This window comes from Anas platyrhynchos, chromosome 1 (genome assembly GCF_047663525.1).
Source record: "Anas platyrhynchos isolate ZD024472 breed Pekin duck chromosome 1, IASCAAS_PekinDuck_T2T, whole genome shotgun sequence".
Lineage (NCBI taxonomy): Eukaryota > Metazoa > Chordata > Aves > Anseriformes > Anatidae > Anas > Anas platyrhynchos.
In genome coordinates, this window is record NC_092587.1 from 80,209,568 (window position 1) to 80,232,808 (window position 23,241).

Below are 23,241 nucleotides of genomic sequence, written 5' to 3' on the forward strand. Positions count from 1 at the left end.
CAACACCTAAAAAAAAAAAAAAAAAAAAAAAAAAAACCAATGACAGAAAAATTTCATCTGAACCTTCTGCACTATCACTAGCAGTCAGAGTTTTTTGGGGGGAGGGGAAGAATCAATCCCATTTGGCAAACAGTATATGAGATTGTATTTAAACCAGAATCCTAATTACTGACAAACTCAATTAGAAAGAAAAGTCAAATTAAGATTCAATGAACTAACATTTTATTTCTTACGCCTATTTAGAATCATCCCTAAAATCCATGTAGGCTTCTCTCTGCATCCCTAAGGCCAGACCTTCCACTAATCCAGTTCGCTTTCCTCACAAAAGTCATCAGTGCACCATTCTTTTGAACCCCTAGCCCTCCTGCTATTCCAAGACTATGTTCTATTAAAACTGCTTTCCAGTGTGCAGCCCTCTCAATATTGAGAAGTTTGAGGGTACGAGAATTTAGAAGTACTGCAAAAAAAGTTCAACACCTAACAGAAGACCTCCTTAACTATTACCTATTGACAAGACAAAATCTTAAAGAGTGCTGCTAACAATATTCCTTGCCCTCACCTCTGACCTCACACCCACCTCGGTGACCCCGCGTGTTCTTCACCACCATAGGGAACTCCAGCACTTCCGCCTCATCAATCATTTTGGCAAAATTCTCATGACCACCTGGCAAAAGAAAACCAACAATATTATGTGCCACCAGCCTGATGTGGCCAAATTGGGGTGGTAATTGCCATGCATTCCTCCCACCCTTCCAACTTAGATAATGAGGAAAAAATTAACAATTAAGAAGAACTTGGTCATAGAGTACTGTCAGACTTTGTCACGTTTGTAACTTGTGCAATACTTATTCCTATATAATTTGGAATGAAAGAAATAAATTGACAAAGGGCAATTGATCACAACCCCAAAAGGCTCAGCCCAGTGTTTGAAATCTGAATGCCCCAATTCTACCATCTGGTTCCAGTTTAGCCCTATTACCTTAAAAGCTCCTGCTTTTTCAAATGTCTTGCAGGAAAATACAATGGACATAACACCAGGAACAGTTCCATCCAAACTACTAACAAGGAAAACAGCATGGAATACAAAGACAAGGCATAATCCAGACAGCAGCAACAACCCATATCTTGGAACTCTACCTCCCCCTTTCCCAAGGCTTAAGTCTCCTTTATTTCATTCTCCCTATTTCTTGAAGTACTATTTAAACCTTTTTCTTTTATTGCATCTGTAAGAATAGTAGGGGGCAGCTTTTAATGACCATTGACAATGGTTGATGTTTTAATTTTATTTGTTTGATTCACAGAAGGCTGACCATAGTACAAGAAATACAATAAAAGTCAGCAGACAAAGGGATGAGACTCCTCTAAAGACGTGCAGTAAAATGCAGAAGTCAAGCCATTGGTCAGAAAGCCAGAAGTAACCATCACTATCCTAACACAGGTTTTAATGCATGTCACGGAACAACATGCAGTTCAGCACATGCTGCTGGCAAAGCCAGATCTTACTAACAATTTGATACTTGTGTAAAAAAGGAAGGCTATGCTTCTGTCAAATTCTAGAGAGAGGCATTAAAAGAAATGTCATGGAGTTACAAAGAAACAGAGATGTTCTCCAACTACCCCATAATTTGTGGTTTCCCTTTCCCAACAAAAATTAAAAATTCATTCCATTCTCAAAGATCTTGAGCAACTGCCTCTACAAAGAAAGGATGTTCTTCTCAAATGTATTTTCACACTAATTGATGAAAATATTTGACTGACGTTTTTGTCAAGTTCCCATTGCAGAAGTCTGTCAGTGTAACTGCACAAAGGAAAGGAAAGCACTGGTGTTTCCCAAGAAGGAAAGTAAAGTTAAGAGGCATCTTCCATTCTTTAACATATTATAAGTAAAATCAGAAAAAGTATTGGGGTAGCTCAGTCAAATGGTTCTTCTAATTTAGCGCTCTGTCAGAAGCCATAGATTCCAGAGGCAGGAACAAGGAATATCAGTAATTAACTGATGGAGGGAATTCTGGAGGGAAAGCAAACACCAAAGAACTGTTAATAGTTGAACACAAGAGCCTGTGCTGTTTCTGTCCTTTTATAATAACTAATATATTTGCAGATATTTTTAGTTATATAGAATTTTTATCTATTTTCAGATGTTACTGAAGTGTAGATTCTGACAATATCTTGTGACATTTAGTTCCTTGAGTTCCTGTCTGTTGTTTTGGGCAATTGGAAAAGAGTTCAAAATGTTTTAGCAGTAACAACCAAATTTAGCTGCTTTGGGAATTTGAGGTATAATTAATATATTTTTCATAAAGCATCACAGGAAATCAATATAGCCAAAACCAGAAGCTTGAGTTTCATAACTTTTTTTCTTCTTCTGGTTACTGAACACTTATCTGTGGAACTAGCCTCACACTACTTGCACAGATTATTGTAGGCAGCTATGCTATCCTTTTGATCCCAAAGCCTTACCATATGAAAAGGTGTCTGGGAGGGGTACACCATGACCAGCAAGTTCTTGAAAGGTCCAGAACTTATTGACACAGTTGAGGATGGCTTGGGGACGATTCATCAATCGACAACCCATCTTCTCTAGGTGGCGAAGGACTGTGATATCACTGTCACTTTGGACCCAAGGTGTTGGTACACGCACAACCACCACCTGTGGGTAAGCAGTGATAAGCTCACCGTTCACCCGGAGCCCTAAGGAAGGAAAATAAGAACATTCCAATCAACTACAAGGTTTTCAGGAAGATGTAAACACGCAAAGAAATACTGCCCTATATCTAATTACATCAGATACCAACGATGAGCATTAGAACAACACAACTCTTACTAAAACGCATCTTGTCAGTTGTACTGTTTCATGTATGTTACTGTTAGCCTACTTAAAACTAGGACTAGGCAAAGAACATTGTATGAGGGCACATAATCTTGGGCTTCTTCCCAAGATTAAAGACTTTCTAGGTTGACATGTCATCCTTTCTATGTGTGTTAGCTGCACACTACATTGACATGGGCAGTAACAATACCTCAGGAAGTCTCTGCCTCTCACAAACATTTCTTGCCTACATGACACAGTATATAACTTTCCCAGTCCCAGTTGTATCAATCCCTCTGATTTTGGCATCACGTTGCACAACAATTGCCAAAGTAACTGAGGCTAGATATGACCCTTAAAAAATAGCAGTATTTTTAACATGACCCATATCAACAATCTGATATATAATAATACTCAGAAATAATTTTATCAGCTAACAGGGCAGCACCCTGTGGCATTAAGACAGGAATCAGAAGGAAAGCCAGCTTTGTCACCACGACCAACATATCCCTTAGTCATGATCTATAGTTTTACAGACAATGTCTCTGAAAAAGAAACATGGGAAGAAAAGTTGCAGGAATGGAAATATGATAGGATCAGTTGGGAAGGCATCAAGCTTGATGAAGACAGTCTGGCAGCTGAAAATGAGAACAGACAAGACATATTTAATATTCGCTTTATTCACCTTATGTTCAAACTAAAACCATCCGACTACAATGTAAAATACACAGTTGACACTGCTGTCAGCACCTTAAGGGTTAAAAAGAAAAAGTGAATTGAGAAATCACAGTTCATCTGCATTTCTGTGCCTACGAAAGGCCTGCTCCTTCAGATCTAGCCCATATTAATTATCTGTTTAGTTCTATTCCAAAGATGTTACTTTACAAATACAAACTTGCATCTACTCAATCTGTAGACACACATATTGTCAGGCAATATATTTTCATTTAATTTTCATTTAAAGGTGCATTTGAATTAATGTGTGTGTTCGGGGTGAGAATTCCTCTCTGTACTTCCTATTTGGTTTTCTTCTCCCAGCCAGGCTGTATTTTAGAGCTTGCATTAAATATAATGAAGTAACCACCTAACTCCCCAAACAGAAGTAGAAATATGCTGTCCAGCCCTCAGGAGAGCATAGAACCATACTCTGGAAAGGCCAAAACAAAGCCATATCCAATACAAATCCTTTTTTTTCAGTACCCATTGCCATAATTGTACAGAGATGAGAGAACATAAGCAGACGGGTGCTCTGGCTGCTCACCTCATTAGCACCAAGCACTGCCGCATTGCAGCTGACATGACTTGCGTGTTTAAACAAGCAGGCTTCAGATGCACACACAACCATTTTATAGAAGCATCTCAAGCAAGAATAAAAACAAAAGACTGATAGAAGTCTGAGCAGAATGTGAATATCAGTAAATAGACTATGATCTCCTTTAGTCAGAAAAAGAGTACTGATTTGGCAAGCAAAAGATTTTAACTTGTCATTCAGATTCCATTTCACACATGTAGCAAATACATTTAGGTTTACATCCAACTACACCTCCTTTTTGCCACTGCAATTGCATGCATGTCCTGATCCACATGCAAGCTGTGCAACAACCCATTTTAGAAAGGACTATATTTTCTACAGACCTCAAAGATTGCCACTGTACATCTCTTCTGTGAGCCAAAACTACAGTTTACTAATTCATATAATCTCAGAGTCTGTTTTGTTATTCTTCTTTACAGTCATACCACATGCTGAAATTCTGCACAACTGAGTTTGAAAAAGCAAACAGAAGTGATGCATATGCCTGATAGGATATTCTCCTGAATACCTGGATTAAACTTCACTATCGGACTGGTTCAAATTCAGTCAGGTCACCACTCCCCCTGGAGTGACATTGGATGTACAGTGATGTTATCAACAGAATAATCTGAGCTTTTGTTCCCAATTCAAACATTTTCTCTTTTCACCAGAACACTTTTTTCTCTCCCTTAATAGAAGACAGTTTACAAACAAAGAGAAGAGCTACTCAATGAAATGTATAATTTGAGTCACCACTACTGACATGCGCCACAAAAATTAGCTGCAGTCTCCCAGCAACACAGTGCTGCAAACAGAAGCAGCTTTATTACAGTAAAAAGGAGCCAGATTCTGCCATTTTGAAAAACAAGCTTGTATTCAGCATTCCATCCAAGATCCAGCAGTTAATGGTCATTATTGCTGAGTGGCTGATAAAATAATATTGATACACTGAAACTTGTAACACAGAAAATATCAATGCATACAATTAATTTCTTTTCCAAAGAACTAATTCTTGTACACAAAAAAAGATGAAGAAAGTTAGTGTTTGTTTTTGTTGTTGTTGTTTTTTTTTTAAAGATAGGCTACAGTGGGATTAATCTTTTCTTTTTTCTTTTTTTTTTTTTTAAATGGAGATGAGCTCTCTGTCCTTTGTAGTAATAGCACCGTTCCAGTCCCAGAGGAGTAGTAGTGAGTTACATTCATAGTCGCCTGCAGACAATGAACCAAATTCACAAACAAGCAGAAGGCAGATGTTCAGACCATGTGCAAGTACCTCAACAAATAACAGCTTGGTCCATTCATTGGCTTTCTCAATGGATGCTCATGACATTGCAGACATAGAAAACACAGACAGCTGTAGAGTCCTTTGAAGTACCAATAACAACAGCAAGGAAAGGGAGATTTCACTGACTCTCCAATATCATTAACTTTACCAACATCCATTTTACACTGCTTGGAAGACAATTTCTCAAGTTATCGTAAAACATTTTGGGTATTCTTTGGCCCTATGAGACAGAGGACTCCTGAGCTGGAATATCATACTATAACAACAAATGTAAAATCTGTGCTTGAACAAGACCTTTTCTTCCACTCACTACCAGCTTTCCTTGGGTTTCCTCTGTGAGATGTTTCCAAAACTACATATGACAGGCCCTTAACATTATACTGCAAATATCACAGCATTCAGACCAAAGTGCAAAAGGAGTAATTGCAATAAGAATTGTAATCACCTGGGAGTGAACTTAACCAGGTTACACTATGTCCTTCAGATAAAGCCAGTAAGCCTCAAGTTTCTCTCAAATACAGCTCAAAGCAACTCATGATAACTGAGCAGGTAAGTACACGATTCCTCATCAGCTGGCCCAACTGGTCCTGCTGCTTGTCACTCTCGAAGAGTAGCAGGTGAGCTTGAAGTATAAAGCACCTGGTCTCTACTGAAGAGTTTTCCTGTGATCCAAACAGATTAGAAGCCACCACTGGAATCTCTGAAGTCCACAGAAAACAGATGCAACATTAAACTCCAGCGAAGATAGAAGAAAGAGGCAGAAACTTCTGCTGCTGCTACCAGTGAAGTCAGGAGACATTTATCTATAGCCTAAGAAAGTCCTTGAGACAGTAACATCTAATACAGTGCAGCCTATTTGCATAGCACTTATCTAGAGGACAACAGTTTCCTTCCTCTCTACAGGCTGATTTAGCAGAATTTTAGGGTGGATGCACATACTTTAAAAAATAAAAATAAAAAGTAACTCTGGAATTCCTCAGTCCTCATTCACACATGCAGACTTTTTTTAGTAGCTTATGTCTTCCTGTCTATGACAACTGTGGTGGTTTTACTCGGGTGGGCAGCTGAGTCCACCACGGCTGCTCTCTCACTGCCCCTCCTCAAAGGGAAAAGGGGAGAAAATACGACACAAAGGGCTCAAGGGTTGAGATAAAGACGGGGAGATAGCTCAACAATTATTGTGATGGGCAAAACAGACTCAGAGTAGGGAGATAGTAAGATTTATTGCCTATTACTAGCAAGCTAGAGAAGTGAGAAACAGAGGAAACAAAACAAAAATGCCTTCCCCCTATCCGCCCTCTTCCACCTCCTCCCCCCAAGGGATGCAGGGGAAGGGGGCAATGGGGGTTATGGTCAGTCTATGGCACTTCATCTCCGCCGCTCCTTCTTGGTCACTCTCATCCCCTGCTCCCCGTGGGGTCCCTCCCATGGGATGCCATCCTTCCTGATCTGAGCCTGCAGGGGCTGCCCACAGGCAGCAGCTCTTCAAGCACTGCTCCCACACGGCTCCGTCCCACGGGGTCCATCCATCCATCCCCCAGGAGCAAACTGCTCCAGCACGGGTCCCCCACGGGTGGGCGGCAGCTCCCCCCAGACCCCCTGCTCCTGTGTGGGCTCCTCTCCACAGGCTGTAGCTCCGGCTGGGAATCTGCTCCAGCAGGGGTCCTCCACAGGCCACAGCCTCTGCCAGTGCAGGTCCACCTGCTCCACTGTGGTCTCCTCCATGGGCTGCAGCGTGGAGATCTGCTCTGCTGTGGTACTCCACGGGCCGCAGGGGGACAGCCTGCTCCACCATAGTCCTCACCACAGGCCGCAGGGGACTTCTGCTCCAGTGCCTGGAGCACCTCTCTCCCTCTCCTTCACTGACCCTGGTGTCTGCAGGGCCATTCCTCACTCCTCTCTCTCTCCCAGCTGCTGTTCCCAGCAGTTTTTTTTTCCCTTTCTTAAAAGTGCTCTCACAGAGGTGCAAACAGCATCACTTATTGGCTCGGCTCTGGCCAGCAGCAGGCCCCTTATCTAATATGGGGCAGCTTCTGTATTCTTCTCACAGAAGCCGCCCCTATGACCCCTGCCACATAAACCCACTGCACCAACTTCTTTCATGAAAATTCAATTCAGTTACATTTCTCAATTATAAAACCTCATTTTTAAGAGTTATCATTTAGGTGGCACACATTCCAAATGAAATGCCTCAAAATAGACATGCAAACAAAACTGAGTTACAGTGACTTAACAAGTTGCTGCCTGTCAACTAAGACTCCTAAGCTGTCTATGTGCTTGTTCCCACCCTACAGCAAAAACACAAGGCCAAATGCTTGACCTTAAGCCTCAGTGAAGAGGTTTCACAATGAATCTCACTACGCAACTGGGACAAGCTAAGTGCACAAACACATTAATGATATCCTGTAAAGCTTGCAAGTCAAACACACTTCTGCAAGTCAATCACATCCACAGACAGAGTACATAAATTCCTGAACTGCAGCCTCATGCCTATTACAATCCATAAGCATCAGTGTTCACCTATCCATTTAGGTTAACCTACTTTCTTCTTGTGCTTTAGAAACTCTAAGCAGCACTTTCACATTGATGAATGGCTATGAAGGATCAAGATTTCAAGTAACAGTGTGCAGCTTCTGAACATTTTAACTCGCACCAAAGCAGCATTTTAAATTACTAGTCATTTCTGAAACTCAATTTAGTTTTGCATGCTACACAAATCCCTTCCAAATTCTACAAGAATCAGTTCATCAACAGGTTAATAGCTAATGCAAAGCAACATCTCACGTTATCTCATGTTATGAACAGCTGTATTTTCAGCTGAAACGGTGCATATGTTCACAGAAGGAATATGGTTTCAGGGGATAGGTCTAAAACCTCTAAGATTTGCTAAGGACATAAGAAATAATTAAAGGTTTTATGCCTCTCATTATGGCAAACATTCAGTATTTTATACAAAATATAAATCTCAGTAATATCAAATAAGTTGGTTTTAAGTATTTTCATTCCAAATCATTGTTTTGGAAAACAGTCAAAAAAAAAAAAGCAAACTGACTCACCAAGACCATGAAGTACCCAGCACCCAAATTCAGGTCTTCAAGTACACCATGACTGTAGAGATCATAGCTTGGTTAAATTCTTTAAAAGCTAAGTGCGTAAAGTATTCAATGCACACGCACAAGGAGAACTGGATAGACTTCCAGTAAATCAACTTACTGGTATCAAGCTTCTATTTTTATGCAATTTAAATCATCAGTATTAACTGATACACTATCACAGATAAAAAGACTGAATTAGCTGGAAATGTCAGAAGCCATGGCCTGAAGAAACCCAAAGGACAATGGCATAAGAGAAAAGAACTTTCTCAGCAAAAAAATACATTTACTTCTATGTATGTAAAAAAAAAAAAAATACAGTAAAGAGGTTTCCATAATCAAAACCATAATTCAAAAAAGAAGCAGAAAAGAACTGTTTCAGTATTCAGATGGATCCAGTATGTAGAATACATTTCTAACAGCAGTAGCATACAACTGGAATAATACATGGTCATTGCGCATGCAACATTCCAAAAAAAAAAGTTTGAATTACATTTTCAAAAAAATGAAACATACACCAGCTCCATCACATTCCCAATGGGAGATAACATGGACTGAGAACTTCCCAAAAAATTACACTGAGGAAAAATCCTCAGAGATCTGTATGCTAACCTGAAAGTCTCCAGGCTCTCTCAACTTCACTATACCAGTTTATTCATCCAGACATCCGCAGATTTGCTAATGTTTCCCAAATGAACAGACATTCAGCAAGCAGGCTATTATGATTTCAACTTACCCAGCTGGGAAAAACAGGCTAGCCTTCCAGCACACAAACTGTTCCTCAAAATAAGAGGACATCGCTTTCTGCTACCTGTTTTTCCCAATTAATCGGTTGTTGTAACAAGAATCACTGAATTTTCCTACAAGCCTTGACTCACTCTTGTTCTCAAAACAGTGCATTGCTATTTCTGGTTCATTCATCCTCCCAATATCTGTCAGCCACAAGACACCGCATAATATTTGTGTTAAAATTCTGAAGTGTTTAATAATTACTTACAGTTTAGTTGAAGATAGTTAAATGTGTTTCATCCTAATTGCTATATAAAAATTCAAAAAGGAATTACCCCAAACTGTATCTCTAGCAGTAGATTACTGGCAATAACAAAATACATATTTACTCACCAACCTCAAAAAAAAAACAACAAACACATAACTGTATCTCTAAAATTCATAAAACTCCGCATACTTTGAACACAAATTCTGCCAAGAGAGTGGTAGTATTTAGACATAATTAACAAGAGCATTAACAAAATGCCATTGTGTACATCAAAAGCTTGCTTTAATCTGTTGACTTAACCTTACATATCAATCTTATAAAATGACTACAAGCAGGATAGAAGTCCACAAAATGGGTAATGCTTAGTGAAGTATAGCACTTTACATGCAATTTTATTTAAACTAGTCCTTAACCTGAAGATAGCAGCTAAGAGCACAACTACAACTCCAAACAGAAAGAAAGCAGGAACCTAAATTGAACAATTTTATTTCACGCCCCTTCCTTGACTCGGAGTATCTCCTACCTTCCCAAGAAAGAACACAGAATCATTCTTAGAAATGCCTGTGCTGTTGAAAATGTTGAAAAACTTGGGAAGAAGAATGACACTCAAAGCGATTGTGGCCATTCTGGATACAGCAATCTTTTCAATACGAGGGAGAAACAGGTCAGATGCCGGTATGTATACCTTATTAATACTAAGTAAACTGGTTATGGCTAGATCTGTGTTTCTGAACTACATTTCTAGTAACAATACACTGCTTATAGTCCCAAACCACAAGCACTTCTTTGGAGTCATGCATAAATATGAAGTGAATGGACCCAAATATAAAGACATATACTGTAAAAAGGTATATTATAAACATAAATTCATTCTAGACCACCATCTTGCTCTCAAAATGCATTTTATGGTAGGAATACAAACATAAAAACTATACTAAAATTATGTTAAAGCCTCAGCTATAACTATTATATTATGTAAACATTCACATATTTAAGAAAAACTTTCCATCAACAACAACAAAGATACATTTCCAGAAAACACTCAAAAGGCATTTGAACAAGTAAAGATAGAAACACACAACATTTTAGCCAGATTCCCATATATGGATGCTTTAGTGATATAACTGTTAAGATGGATTTTTAAATAGAGTGTTGTAAAAAAAATATAAAAAACAAAAATGCAAAGAAGAATCAAAAGATTTGATCGCTAAACAAACAACAGTATTATTTCAAATACCTTGAAAAGTTAAATTCTGTTTCTAATTTGTTCCTGAGCAAAGTTAGAATTTAAGTATTTTCCATAGCAAAACTCAAAAAATATATATTTATGATGAGATAATTTTGAATATATTGAAATTAAAAATGAGTTTTGATCAAAGTTTTTAATTACTTTAATTACACTGGAAGCAAGTCTCTCACAGCTCAAGTTAATGACTCGGTGAGTGCATTTTAATTTGAATAGTGTAAAAAGCTTTCCCTATTCTTATACAAGTATATGAATGTGTGAACATACACACATGCAATATAGCCACTTCACAAACTATCATTAGATTGTCTTTGTCTACCAGATAGATTTCCCTTCAAAGCTCATAATGAAGAAAGTGATTCTCCTTATTAAAAAGAAGATCAGGCTCATAAACAGGACTTAGATATCCAGCCCTCACTCATTATATGCCCTTACAAATGCCTACCTAGCAACTGCACTGCAAATGCCTTTTTGTTGTTTTTGCATGTAAAAAAAAACACTTGGGTTTCATGATCTGACGTAAGCCAGCGCTGACATACATGGGGACAATGTTGCCTTTTACCACGCTACCAGCAATGTGCTTCCATCATCTCTCCTTTGGCCTGGTGACGGTAATCGACAGGCAACTCATTTTATGGGAGGAAAAAAAAAAGTTTTCAGTTTACACAGCTTCATAGTTGCTGTTATCAACATAATTAACAAGGCATGGTGAGATGACAAGCAACACAACTACTTTGAGCAACTGGAAGTGTGAAATTTTAAATTTAGGGTGAGGTTGTACAAGACAGCTGAGACAACAGTCACTGAAACAAAAACAAGCAGTCTCACTACTGTCTATTCTGACCATACATTCCACTCTCATTTGCTCGGTATTTCTGGTGCTCGTCTGATCCTGTCAGTGAGTTGGGTTGGCCTGCTAAATTTGCAGAGAACTGTTCATGACTTTTTGTGCTCAAACAGCTACCAAAAGAAAGCCCGGCTCTTTTGCTGTTGCAGCTGCTGGTTCCAAATCCACAAATGCTTCTGCATGTCACCTGTGAAAGTATTTCCACATCTACCAATTGACCTGAACCCACAAAAAAGAGAAGGCAGTGCACAGACAACAATATGTAGTTAAGAATAGAGAAGGCTTTCCTCTACTTCTTCCATGGGCAGTGTCATCTTACAGTTTTCTGATGCTTAAAATATTTCAGATGACTTCTGAGGTAGACCAGGACTTTAGACACTATTATTTGGATTAATAACACAAGCTTCATCAGTTGCTGCTACTGCCTAGCTTTCCGCAGCATGGTTAAAGTAACTTTAGCTTTCTTGAAGGAATCTCATTTAAAACAAGATAGTCTAAATTGTAAGGAAAAAAATCAAAAGCATTTAGTATATTTTAGTATATTTTAACTTTTAGTTCCATCTGTAAAAGGGAGGAAAACTACTTGACTAGTAGAGAAGTACAAATGCAAAATACAAAAAGGCAGCATGGGAAAAAGTGACATTTAAGAAACTGTATGAAAGGTAGTTAAAAGAAATTCTAACATAGCAGTTTTCCATTTGCTTTATCAACTTGTTGGGTTTTTCTCCCCTACTCTGCTGGACTTCTGTAAGGCCTATGATGTGGTTCCACATGACATCTTCATCTCCAAATTGTAGAGATACAGATTTGAAGGGTGGAGGAAAATGAGGGGGAAAAGAGGAAATAAAGATAGATTCTTTTTGTATTTAAACATCTAGCTAACTTAACTCACTAAAGTAGTCATGAAACACTAAACTGCAAGGGAAGCAACAGGGACACAATGTGTACAGGAAAAAGAGAACCATTCCTTTTGGTAATGGTCTGCATTTATGTTATGAAATACTTTCTTCTGTTTTCCACTCAACACTACAATTGCAAAGTTGTAAGAGTTGTGTTTGCACTGTCATTTGTAAGAAGTGGTCCTAGGACTCACACTCACCCTCTTCACAGTGCTCCTTCTTTTGTGCTAGCAACAACGCTCATGGGTATACAGTGAATCAGATGAGGCAATTATTCTGAATTAATAATCAAGCCAGCAATGACATTCATTTTTTACCCCAGAGGAATTCTTAAGTTTTGTTCATTATGTAGCCATAAAAAATAAAAAATAAAAAAGTTTGATCTAAGTATAGAACCAGCGTGACAAACAAGCAGGCACCTCTCTATGTTTGCTGAGAATATGTATCATACAGAGCAGGATATGACCAAAAAAGACTAGTCAGAAATAATAACAAAAAGCAGTGGGAATACTCAGGAATACAGCCCTAATGCTTATAGATTCTGTTTATTTATAGAGGGCTCTGTATTATTTTCTTTGGATTAGCTTTTCTCTTTTTGTACTAGGGATCTTAGATAAGATAATTAGTTTAGAAAGATATTCAGATAACATGCACTGAATCTGAATGTCAAATTAATATAATGTTCTGACAGTTGAACATTGTGTGAATCAGAAATGTGTTGATACACCTCTCATGTCTTGTACTGATAATACACTTTCTAGAAAAAAAAACTAAACATGAACTGAAAACCAAACTATTTCAAAATGTCACCAAAGCCAATTCAAAATGTCACCAGGGCCGTTCCAAGATGAGAAGGATAAATAATTTGTACACAATTGTAATGATCTTAGAAAGTCAATGTTTTAACAAACTATGAATACTCTAAAGACACAGATTGGCACTCCCAAATAAAGTATCATAATCATGTTAATATGTCAAAGCATGACACAAGTCTAAGAAAAAAGCAGTGGAGAGAAAGAAAGGGAAAGTAATCTATCTAGAAATCACAGATGTGACCATCCAAAGCTCAGTAACTGATCAAGAATTAAAACCTACAAAACGGTTACTTGAGATCTGAATTAAGAACCGTTCTCTCCCCCATCTCTCTCTCCCCTTATGAACATGGGTATATGTGACTAGTGCTGAACTGACTTGCTTTAGATGACAAAAGCAGCAGGGACCTGACCCAAGCAAACACTAGTGAGTTACAGCTGCTCCGGAGTTATCAGAGCCACAGTAAGAGAAAAAGTAAACTCAAATCTAACAAGAGGAGCATGCTCTTCCTCTTCTCATAGCAGTAGCTTAACAGTTCTGTGAACATCAGTTGCAATGCATGGTTTCTTGAAGAGGGTAGAAGTAACAGTTTCCTTGTCATAAAACGAACTTCATCCTATACCCATCTCCCTCCTGCTTGCACTTCAAACTTTTTTATACTTTTAAAAATATAAAGCATGACTCAACTGACAGAAAACCTCCTTATATCAGATCTCTGTCCTTTTATATCATCTATCCAGAGCCCATCTACACTGAGAGCCTTACAAATACTGAGTGCTGGGCTCCCCCTCAACCCCAGATGCACAGTCATAAACATCAAATGTTTCAAACTTAAAATACAAAGCCTTCAATGTGGTAGAACAAGACTAGAGACAAATATGTAACCAGCCTTACTGCAAACTCACTCCACTTTTAATGTTCAGTCTCTCCCATGTTTTGAATGTCCAACTTCCATTAATTTTAAATATCAGATGAAGAAAAGAACTAAGAACCCACCCCCAGAAAATGGGGTCAGAAAGGTCTTTCCAAAAGCAGAAAGAAATCCAGAGGAAAGACTGAAGCAACTCAGAATGGCAGAGGCTTCACCTCCAACCCGAAATGAATCTAAAATTTTCCCTGCTATGCCAAAAATAAGGCACCCTTCTGAGAGCACTAGAGCTCTCCATCCCCCAGCAGAAGAAATCGAGCAGAGAAGGCAGGAGACCGGCATGGCTGAGAAGGACCCGCAGCTTAAACTGAGGGAAAAGAGGGAAATGTACAGAAAGAGGAAGCAGGGTTGTGTAGCCTGGGAGGAATACAGGGGTGTCGTCTGGATGTGTAGAGATGGGATCAGGAAAGCCAACGCACAGATGGAGCTGAACTTGGCAAGGGGTGTGAAGAATAACAAGAAGGGGTTCTAGAGATACATAGGCAGGAGAAGACAGGCCAAGGAGAGTGTTCCCCCTCTGATATATGAGACGGGAGAACTGGCTTCCTCAGATATGGAAAAAGCTGAGGTACTCAGTAAGTGCTTTGCCTCAATCTTCACTGGTGGTCAAGTTTCCTATGTCTGCCGGGACCCCAAACCTCGAGGAGAGAGTGAGAGGAGCAGATTCCTTCTCACCGTGACAGTGGAACAAGCCTCAGGAAACTGGATGTGTATAGTAAGTCCATGGGGCCAGACGGTATGCATCCCAGGGTGCAGAGAGAGATGGCTGGTGTGGTTGCCGAGCCGCTCTCCAACTCCAAAAATCATGGCTGTTGGGTGAAGTCCCCAGACACTGGAAAAAGGGAACCATTACTCCCATTTTTAAGAAAGGGAGAAAGGAAGACCTAGGGAACTACAGGCCGGTGAGCCTTACCTCTGTGCCTGGGAAGATCATGGAGCAGATCCTCCTGGAAGACGTGTTAAGGCATGCACGAGATAAAGAGGTGATCCAAGACAGCCAGCACGGCTTCACCAAAGGCAGATCTTGCCTAACCAATCTGGTAGCCTTCTATGATGGAGTGACGGCATCGGTGGACAAAGGAAGGGCGATGGGTATCACCTACCTGGTCTTGAGCAAAGCCAAGTTCTTCTCTCTAAATTGGAGAGGTATGGATATGACAGATGGACTGTTAGGTGGATAAAGAATTGGTTGGCTGGTCACAGCCGAAGGGTTGTGGTTAACAGTTCTACGTCTGGGTGGAGGCCAGTCACAAGTGGTGTCCTTCAGGGGTCGGTCTTGGGTCTGGTGCTCTTCAACATCTTTATCAATGACATAGACAACGGAATCGAGTGCACCCTCAGCAAGTTTGCAGATGACACCAAGCTGAGTGGTGCAGTTGATACAAGAGGGAAGGGATGCCATCCAGAGGGACCTGGACAGGCTGGAGAAGTGGGCCCATGAAAACCTAATGAGGTTCAACACACCCAAGTGCAAGGTGTTGTGCTTGGGCTGGGGCAATCCCAGGTATTTATATAGACTGGGAGAAGAACCTGAGAGCGAGCAGCCTTGTGGAGAATGACTTGGGGGTCCTGATGGACAAGAAGCTGGACATGAGCCAGCGGTGTGCACTTGCAGTCCGGAAGGCCAACTATGTCCTTGACTGCATCCACAGAGGGGTGGCCAGCGGAGAGAGAGGTGGTTGTCCCCCTCTGCTCTGCTCTTGTGAGACCCCAGCATGCAGGCCTGCGGCTCCCAGCACAAGGAGGATGTGGAGCTCTTGGAACAGGTCCAGAGGAGGGCCACTTACATGATCTGGAGAGGCTGGAGCACCTCTCCTGTGAAGAAAGGTTGAGGGAACTGGGCTTGTTTAGCCTGAAGAAGAGAAGGCTCCAGGGAGACCCCATTGCAGCCTTCCAGTGCTTGAAGGGAGAGTATATACAGGAGGGGCAAAGCCTGTTTCCATGTGCTGATCGTGATAGAACAAGGGGAATAGTTTTAAACTAAGACGGGAGATTTAGGTTAGATGTTAGGAGGAAGTTTTTCACTCAGAGGGTGGAGAGGCACTGGAACAGGTTGCCCAGAGAGGCTGTGGATGCCCCACCCCTGGAGGCTTTCAAGGGCAGGCTGGATGCGGATCTGGGCAGACTGCTCTAGGGGTTGGCAACCCTGCCCAGAGCAGGGGGGTTGAAACTAGATGATCTTTTAGATCCTTTTCTACCCAGGCCATTCTATGATTCTATGTATCTTTCATATCTAGATCTCATTTCAAAAAAAAAAGACATCTGGAAGCACTTACACGTTGTCAGGAACCTTTAAGAAATAATATTCAACTACCTGTCCTTTTCAAGTGTTCCTAGACACGCTTCACTGAATTTTGGGGAATGGAAAGGTCCCCTCAGGTAGGACCCTCAGATTACTGTTTTGACCTGTCATTCCAGTCTAAGGACTTCTTAAACAAAAGCACATTAAATTTATGAATTGGAGGCATTCGCTATGGAGACAAATTACTCTTGAACGGAGTTATTCAACAGTGATCTTTTAGGACAAAAAAAGTGTGTTAAAATTGACTCTAAAGCTTGCAGAGATAACATCAGGTCCTTTTTCCAAGGACAGTCTATATCTCACCTTTTTTGGTGGTGGTGGTGGTGGTGGTGGTGTGGCAGAGAAGTATTTAATGTACTCAGGTATATGACATACAAGTTTGGGGTCTCTTCATAAGTAAAACATTTTCCTACACACACCAAAAAAAATATTGTAGACCAAATATATAACCCAAAATTGCTTAGTTTTGACAGACACCAATATAAAAGTACAGACAAAGCAAAGCTAGAGATGGAAGGATTCCATTTTTCCCCACACCTCTGTAAGCTCACTCAGCTTGTTCCCTCTTCCCAGCTTTACAGGGTTAAAACCACACTGCAGTAACTGCACTTGAGTTCCATGCCAGCACTGTAATGAATGTACAAGTATAATGCCACAGTATTATTTCCTACCCATTCTGGATGCAGAAGCTTCCACCTAGGACCAAAAACATGTTAATTAATTAGACATTATCTTATTATGTTCCCTAATTAAAACAATCCACATAGACTACTATAACCACCTTAAAAGAAAGCATTCTTCAGAAAGACACAAATATACCGTCCTTCCAACCAGATCAGTCAAACAAGTGAAATCAAGCAGTGGCAGTATTGAACTCAGAGGCAGCGGATTACAGCAAGCAGAAGGGACATCCCCCACTGCCAGCTTGTTTCAACCTTTGAAGTCAACACAGTTAAGAGATCAGGCTATCTTAACACTAATCTTTGGACTGTAAATGTAGCCCTGAGTTTAGCAATCCCTACAAATGGAGAAATATCATTATCTACATTTTATCCAAACTACAAGTTCAAAAACTTTGTCTTGTCTATTTGGAAATAAGCATCTGCCTAACTTAAAGAAACATCAGTGAGGGGCTGCTGATCTTATCATGAACAAATTAGTGTCAGAAATGGGAAACTGAAGTTTTTTGGTTTTTTCCAACAAGCAGCTGGTATTACAAGTCTCCATTGCTCATTTATCTACACCTTGCATAGATTCCTCTAAGAATCTCCTTTAAATATTTTCAGATTACATTTTCTTCAAGTTCCTCCATTTTACAGCAACACAATGAGATAAATCTCATTTCCAAATGCCACTTTGGATCCATTCTCAGTAACAGAATTTACATTACTCCTAAACTACTAAAGTAGTTACTCCTAAACTCTGCCTCTAATAAATTGAAAAGATTAATAATTCTTAGAAGAAAATGGTTAATTTCACATTATGTACCTTGGACCCAAGCAAGAAAAGGGGAGAAATTAACATCTTTCTAGAAATTCCTGTGTGAAAAGGATGCTGGACAGAGCAGTTACATGATATCGTGGTTCTAAAACAATTTAAGTCACTCTAAACTGCTGCTGTAGCAGTTTTACTCTCCAGTCACATGCAATCCTGTTGGGGCATGTAGTACTAACCACTCCCTAGCACTCGCTGCATACGCTGGCAAGCAGAAAAGCTTCCTACACTAGCAAAAAAGCAATCCTGTTCTTTTGTTGAATCAGACTTCTGCAGGTTATGCCACTGCATAATGAACCAGCTTCACTACAGCATCTGATCAATCCAAAAGTCAGTGCAACAGACAAGGCTGTGTCACAGGAACAACAGCAGTCATCTGAACAGCTTAAATTGTTAGGATCCTGCCATTTATAGGCTGCAGAATTGTATGTAGCGAGGTTTTCTTCTTTGTGCTTTTCTTCATAGCTCTATGGTCACTATGCTAGGCCAGCTTCCAACTTCGCAAAAACAAGTCTGTCAACCAGATTGCTTTCTCCAATTGTTCCCTTTGCTCTCCTGTCCTGAGCCAATAGTACATTCTCCAGTAGCTCCCACTGTGCCAGGTAAGAAACATTCACAGAAAACTGTGACAAAAGCCCAGCTGCTGGACTCGTTCTACCATAATGAACAAGTGCAAGCATTGAGGCATGCAGTTTAGACATACAGTGCCTTTATCATTTGAAGCCACAGACCTTAATTCACCTCACAGCATCCACAAAGGGCACGTGCTCTCAGAATCCTGCCTCACCCTTCATCCCAAGGGGGTAAGGAGGAACGCACATTGAACCAGTCTTAGGCCAGAACGATCCTGGGAAGACTGACAGAAAACGAAGAGGAAGCCTCGTCCAACCTGGCCCTGAGCACCTCCCAGGGATGGGGCATCCACAGCTTCTCTGGGCAACCTGTGCCAGTGCTCAACACTCTGAGTGGCTCAACACTCTGAGTGAAGTATTCCTAGTATCTACTCTCGATCGACTCCTTTTTAGTTTAAAATGTCTATAGCTTGGTCTATCACTACGCTCCCTGACAAGAGTCCCTCTCCAGCTTCCTTGTAGGCCCCTTTAGGTACTGTAAGACTGCTATATGGTGTCCATGGAGCCTTCTCTTCTCCAGGCTCCCAACTCCCTCAGCCTGCCTTCATAGGTGTTCCAGCCCTATGATCATTCTCACAGCCCTCCTCTGGACCTGCTCTAAAGGTTCTTCTTATATTGGAGGCCCCACAGCTGAACACAGTACTCCAGGTGAGCTCTCACAAGAACAAAGAAGAGGGGAGAACCACTTCCCTTGACCTGCTAGCTATGCTTGTTTTGATGCAGCCCAGGATATGGTTGGCTTTCTGGCCTGCAAGCAGATGTTGTGCTTCTCATCAACCAACACCCCTAGGTTCTTCTCATGGCTGCTCTCAGTCCATTCTTCATTCACAAATACAGGCTGAGTGGAGAATGGATTGAATGGATTGAGATCAACCTGGGAGTGTTGGCTGATGAGAAGCTGAACATGATCTCACTAGTAAACACAGAAATATGGTTGAATAGTTTGCATGTCTGGAGTGCTGTGGTGAACCGATAAAGGCTCTTGCAGAAAGGCTGTGAAAGTGAGGAGGAGGGTTTCTACTCCACACAAAGGAGCAGATCACATACACACAGCTTTGCTCTGCAGCGAGCAATGAGCTAGTCAAAAATTAGTAATGCATACAACTTACACACACAATTTTGACTGTGTATTACTTTTTATTTTTTTTTCCTCTGTGAGGGCAGTCAAACATTGGAGCTGATTGCCCAGACTGGCTGTGGAGTCATTGTTCTTGGAGGTATTTAAAAGGTGTCTGGATATGGCCCAAGCAATCTAATCTAACTTCAAACCTGGATCTAGCTTTCAAATTGGCCCTGCTTTCAGCAGAAGGTTGGTCCAGATGATTTTCACAGGCCCCTTTCAATCTAAACTATTCTATAGTTTAGCATTCTCCTATGGTATGCCTGGCTTCTTATGTGGCTGCAAGAGTAGGACATATAGTCCACAATGCACTCTTTCACAGCTCAGACGAGATTTGTGGGTACAATGGGAAATGTCCTTTCTTTCAAGATCATTAGACAAGTTAATACAGTCATTAAAAAAATAAGAGGAAAGTTCTCCAAGATGAAAGTGGAAAGTGCCTCCCTCCACAGGTTTGATGGTTGGGCAGGAAAGAAGAGGCACGGCCTGATTCCCTGATGTCAGTGAAATCTGGAATGCTATTTAAGAAGAAATTCAGTACATGGGTACAGGCAAACCCTGTCTGAAAAATCAAACAAACGGAAAAAAAAAAGTGTAAAATTTTCACTGTTAAGCTAATAAGGAAAAAAAAAAAAAAAAAAAAAAAAAAAAAAAAACATTTCTCACCACTATTCCATCCTTCTAGTGCAAGTAGTCATCCAACAATAAACTCCTTCACATACAGGTACAGATGCAAGAGGTTGTCAGTGGCACAAATGTTAGTCACCATTAGGTTCTCAGTTGAGCTCAAGCCTGGTTTTGTGGAACACGTAAGAGCTATTCCAACCCTTTCATGATTTTTTAAGGTGCAAGTACCAAAAGTCTGTCTCACTAGGAATTAGCCAAGATGGCAATAGATGGATTGCAACCCAGGCAAAGGACAGTTAAAATTTTAATCCCAGTATACTTGACATTTATAAATAACACCTGAGTCAGGGAAACAGGGACACTCAGTATCGCTAGCAAGAGAACCTGATTTGGACTCTTTTGTTATTAATAAAGACCTTCTTCACTGAGGAGGAAAGGGCATGCTATAGGAATGAAAGCCAAAAAGCTAAAAAATGACAGTTTTCTTTCAGCAATCCTTTCTGAGCTAAAAGATGTGTGTGTTTCATGCCGAAAATTCTGAACTCCTAAAAAATTTATTTCAAGACCATAACAACTGACTGACTCTGCCATGCCAGATTCACTCATATGTACTGGTGTTCTCTTGCTGCTGCATATTAAAATTTCTCCACTTACAGCACAGCATCCTGCCTGGCCACAGAACTAAGATTGCAGCTCATCTGTGGGTCTGTTATTCATTCAGGAACAGAAGGTCCAATACTTCAAGTTGATATGCAGAAGTAATGTGTACATATATATGTTTTTATAAACATATATATATGATTATATATATAAACACACAGACATACAGATATATGTGCTTAACTGAAGATAGAGGTTCTTTATCATAAAATATGACCTCCATGGCACCTCGTAAAACATGAAACATTTGAGCGCACTGAAAGACGTGCTGTCTAAAGGACTCAAACAAAAAGAACTCCAGTAACAGAACAAGCCATTTTCCAAAGCAGTTGAGAAGTACAGTAGCAATGGTGACTAACCAACTTACAAATTCATAAAATAAGTATGAGAGAGAACAAGGTACAAGTACAGCCTCTCCAGGTGAAAGAATTCCTCAGCCTCAATGACAGACACGTTTTTGAATATAAATAAATCTGTGGCCATTATTCAACGACAGGATATGGGATTACACAAATAAAAGGTTTTAACTACATCACTACTGTTTTGTTTTTGTTTTTTTTTTTACTCTATCTGCATTTTCCAAAGCCTTGCTGGTAAACAGCGTTGATGCATCCAGCTAGTCTGTATGTATAGCACATACATCAATTACAAAAAATGTATGCATACAATATTACACTAAAAAACTACATTAAAAGAAAACTATTAAAGCTGCAAAGTGAAGCACATAAAGGTTAGAAAAAGCCATGCCGAAGGGTATGCCTGTAACATTGATCTGCTGGCCTATTCACATAATCTTCAATTACATGAACAAATATTATTTTTTCCCCACAGCATTTATCTCATGCAGTACACAGGAGGTACAGCACTCACTTAACAAGCAACTACTCAGCACTGTATTTTCGTTTAGTTAGTCCATGGATTGATGTGTTAAAACACACAGTTATTAATTTTTTCGTAAGTCTTCTCTATTCCGCTTATCACAGTAACATCTGAGTGCTTCACAATCTTAATTTATTTTGTTGGCACCACAGGAAACCAGTGAGTGTTCTACTGATTTCCTATAAAGGCATGAGAAATGCAGAGATAAGAGGTAAAGACGTAATTTTGGATGCTACATTTGAGAGACCATGATTTCTCAGTTTCCAGTGCCGCTCTGATTTATTTTGTTTGTGTATGCAAGTATTCAGCACTTTTCACAAAGCTTATCTTAGTAATCAAAGTTTGGGAACTCAGAAAATGGAAAAACGTGCAATTACAGGCAGTGTATGAACAGTCCAATTTAAATCACCACGCTTGTCTTCCAGCAATGTTCTACTTCAATTGTCACCAGTTCCTATAACAAAAAAAGGAAGCCTCCTACAAGCTGCCCTCTCCTTCGCTATGCCACAATTTATGTTCCCAGAGTAGAACCACCCTGTACACTTAAGAGGCTAATGAAAAAGTAGCACGTGATCAAATGATTTAAAATGTATCCAAAAACAAATATACAAGAAAGGACACAAAAATGCAAACTTGTTTTTGAAGCCCTAAATTGGGGGTCTTTCGTGTTGCCACTCTTATTAGTATTTTAATTTTACATTTGTAGAGGATCAAAAGCAAATTTAAACACTTAGCATCTAAATAACACGTGTATGATGCTGTGGTGGAATAGGGCACAAGGGTTACAACAGTTTCATCTCCTATACAGATCTTTGACACGAGCTGACAGAATTAAGTGTCAGCAGCACAGGGTCAGGAGCCTCCATGAGGACCAGCACCTAAGCTGAATGGACTCTACTGTCAGCAAGTATCCATGATAGCAGCTTGAAGAGGGATGTTTCTCTGCAGGAGAGAAAACTTCTGGAAGCTTTGATTCCATTCCAGGTTTTGGAAGTGAGCAACTAGCGCATGCAGTTTATTCTGCCCCCAGTTTATCACTCTCCATTCTCCCTCTAGGATTCATCTCCCTGGACATAACCTCTGGGCTTCCATTCCCTGACTGTCCCACATTTACTATGTTTTCCTTATTTATCCAGCTCACTTCCAAATTTCAGTTTCTCCTACTGTCAAATAGCTTCCTTGCCTGCAATTTTGAATACCACCCTTGACACCCATTTTCCTACCTTGCCTCCAACCTTTTTTCTCTCTGAGGCTCTTTGTTCAGCTTGCATCTCTTCGCAGAGAGGTCTCAACTCACAACCTATGCTCTCACTAGTTTGC

The 23,241-nt window shown here is 40.2% G+C and overlaps 1 protein-coding gene across 3 annotated transcripts in view; it reads right to left on the minus strand.

Annotated features, from left to right (window-relative positions):
* RIMKLB (ribosomal modification protein rimK like family member B) overlaps nt 1-23,241 on the minus strand; it is a 59,341-nt gene that overhangs the window by 17,669 nt on the left and 18,431 nt on the right. For all 3 annotated transcript variants that reach the window (XM_072042866.1, XM_072042872.1, XM_027449868.3), the window contains exons 4-5: nt 2,461-2,691; nt 578-664 (exon numbers count right to left, since the gene is read on the minus strand). In XM_072042866.1, the coding sequence (XP_071898967.1) occupies nt 578-664; nt 2,461-2,691 (318 nt within the window). The remainder of the gene's footprint in view (nt 1-577; nt 665-2,460; nt 2,692-23,241) is intronic.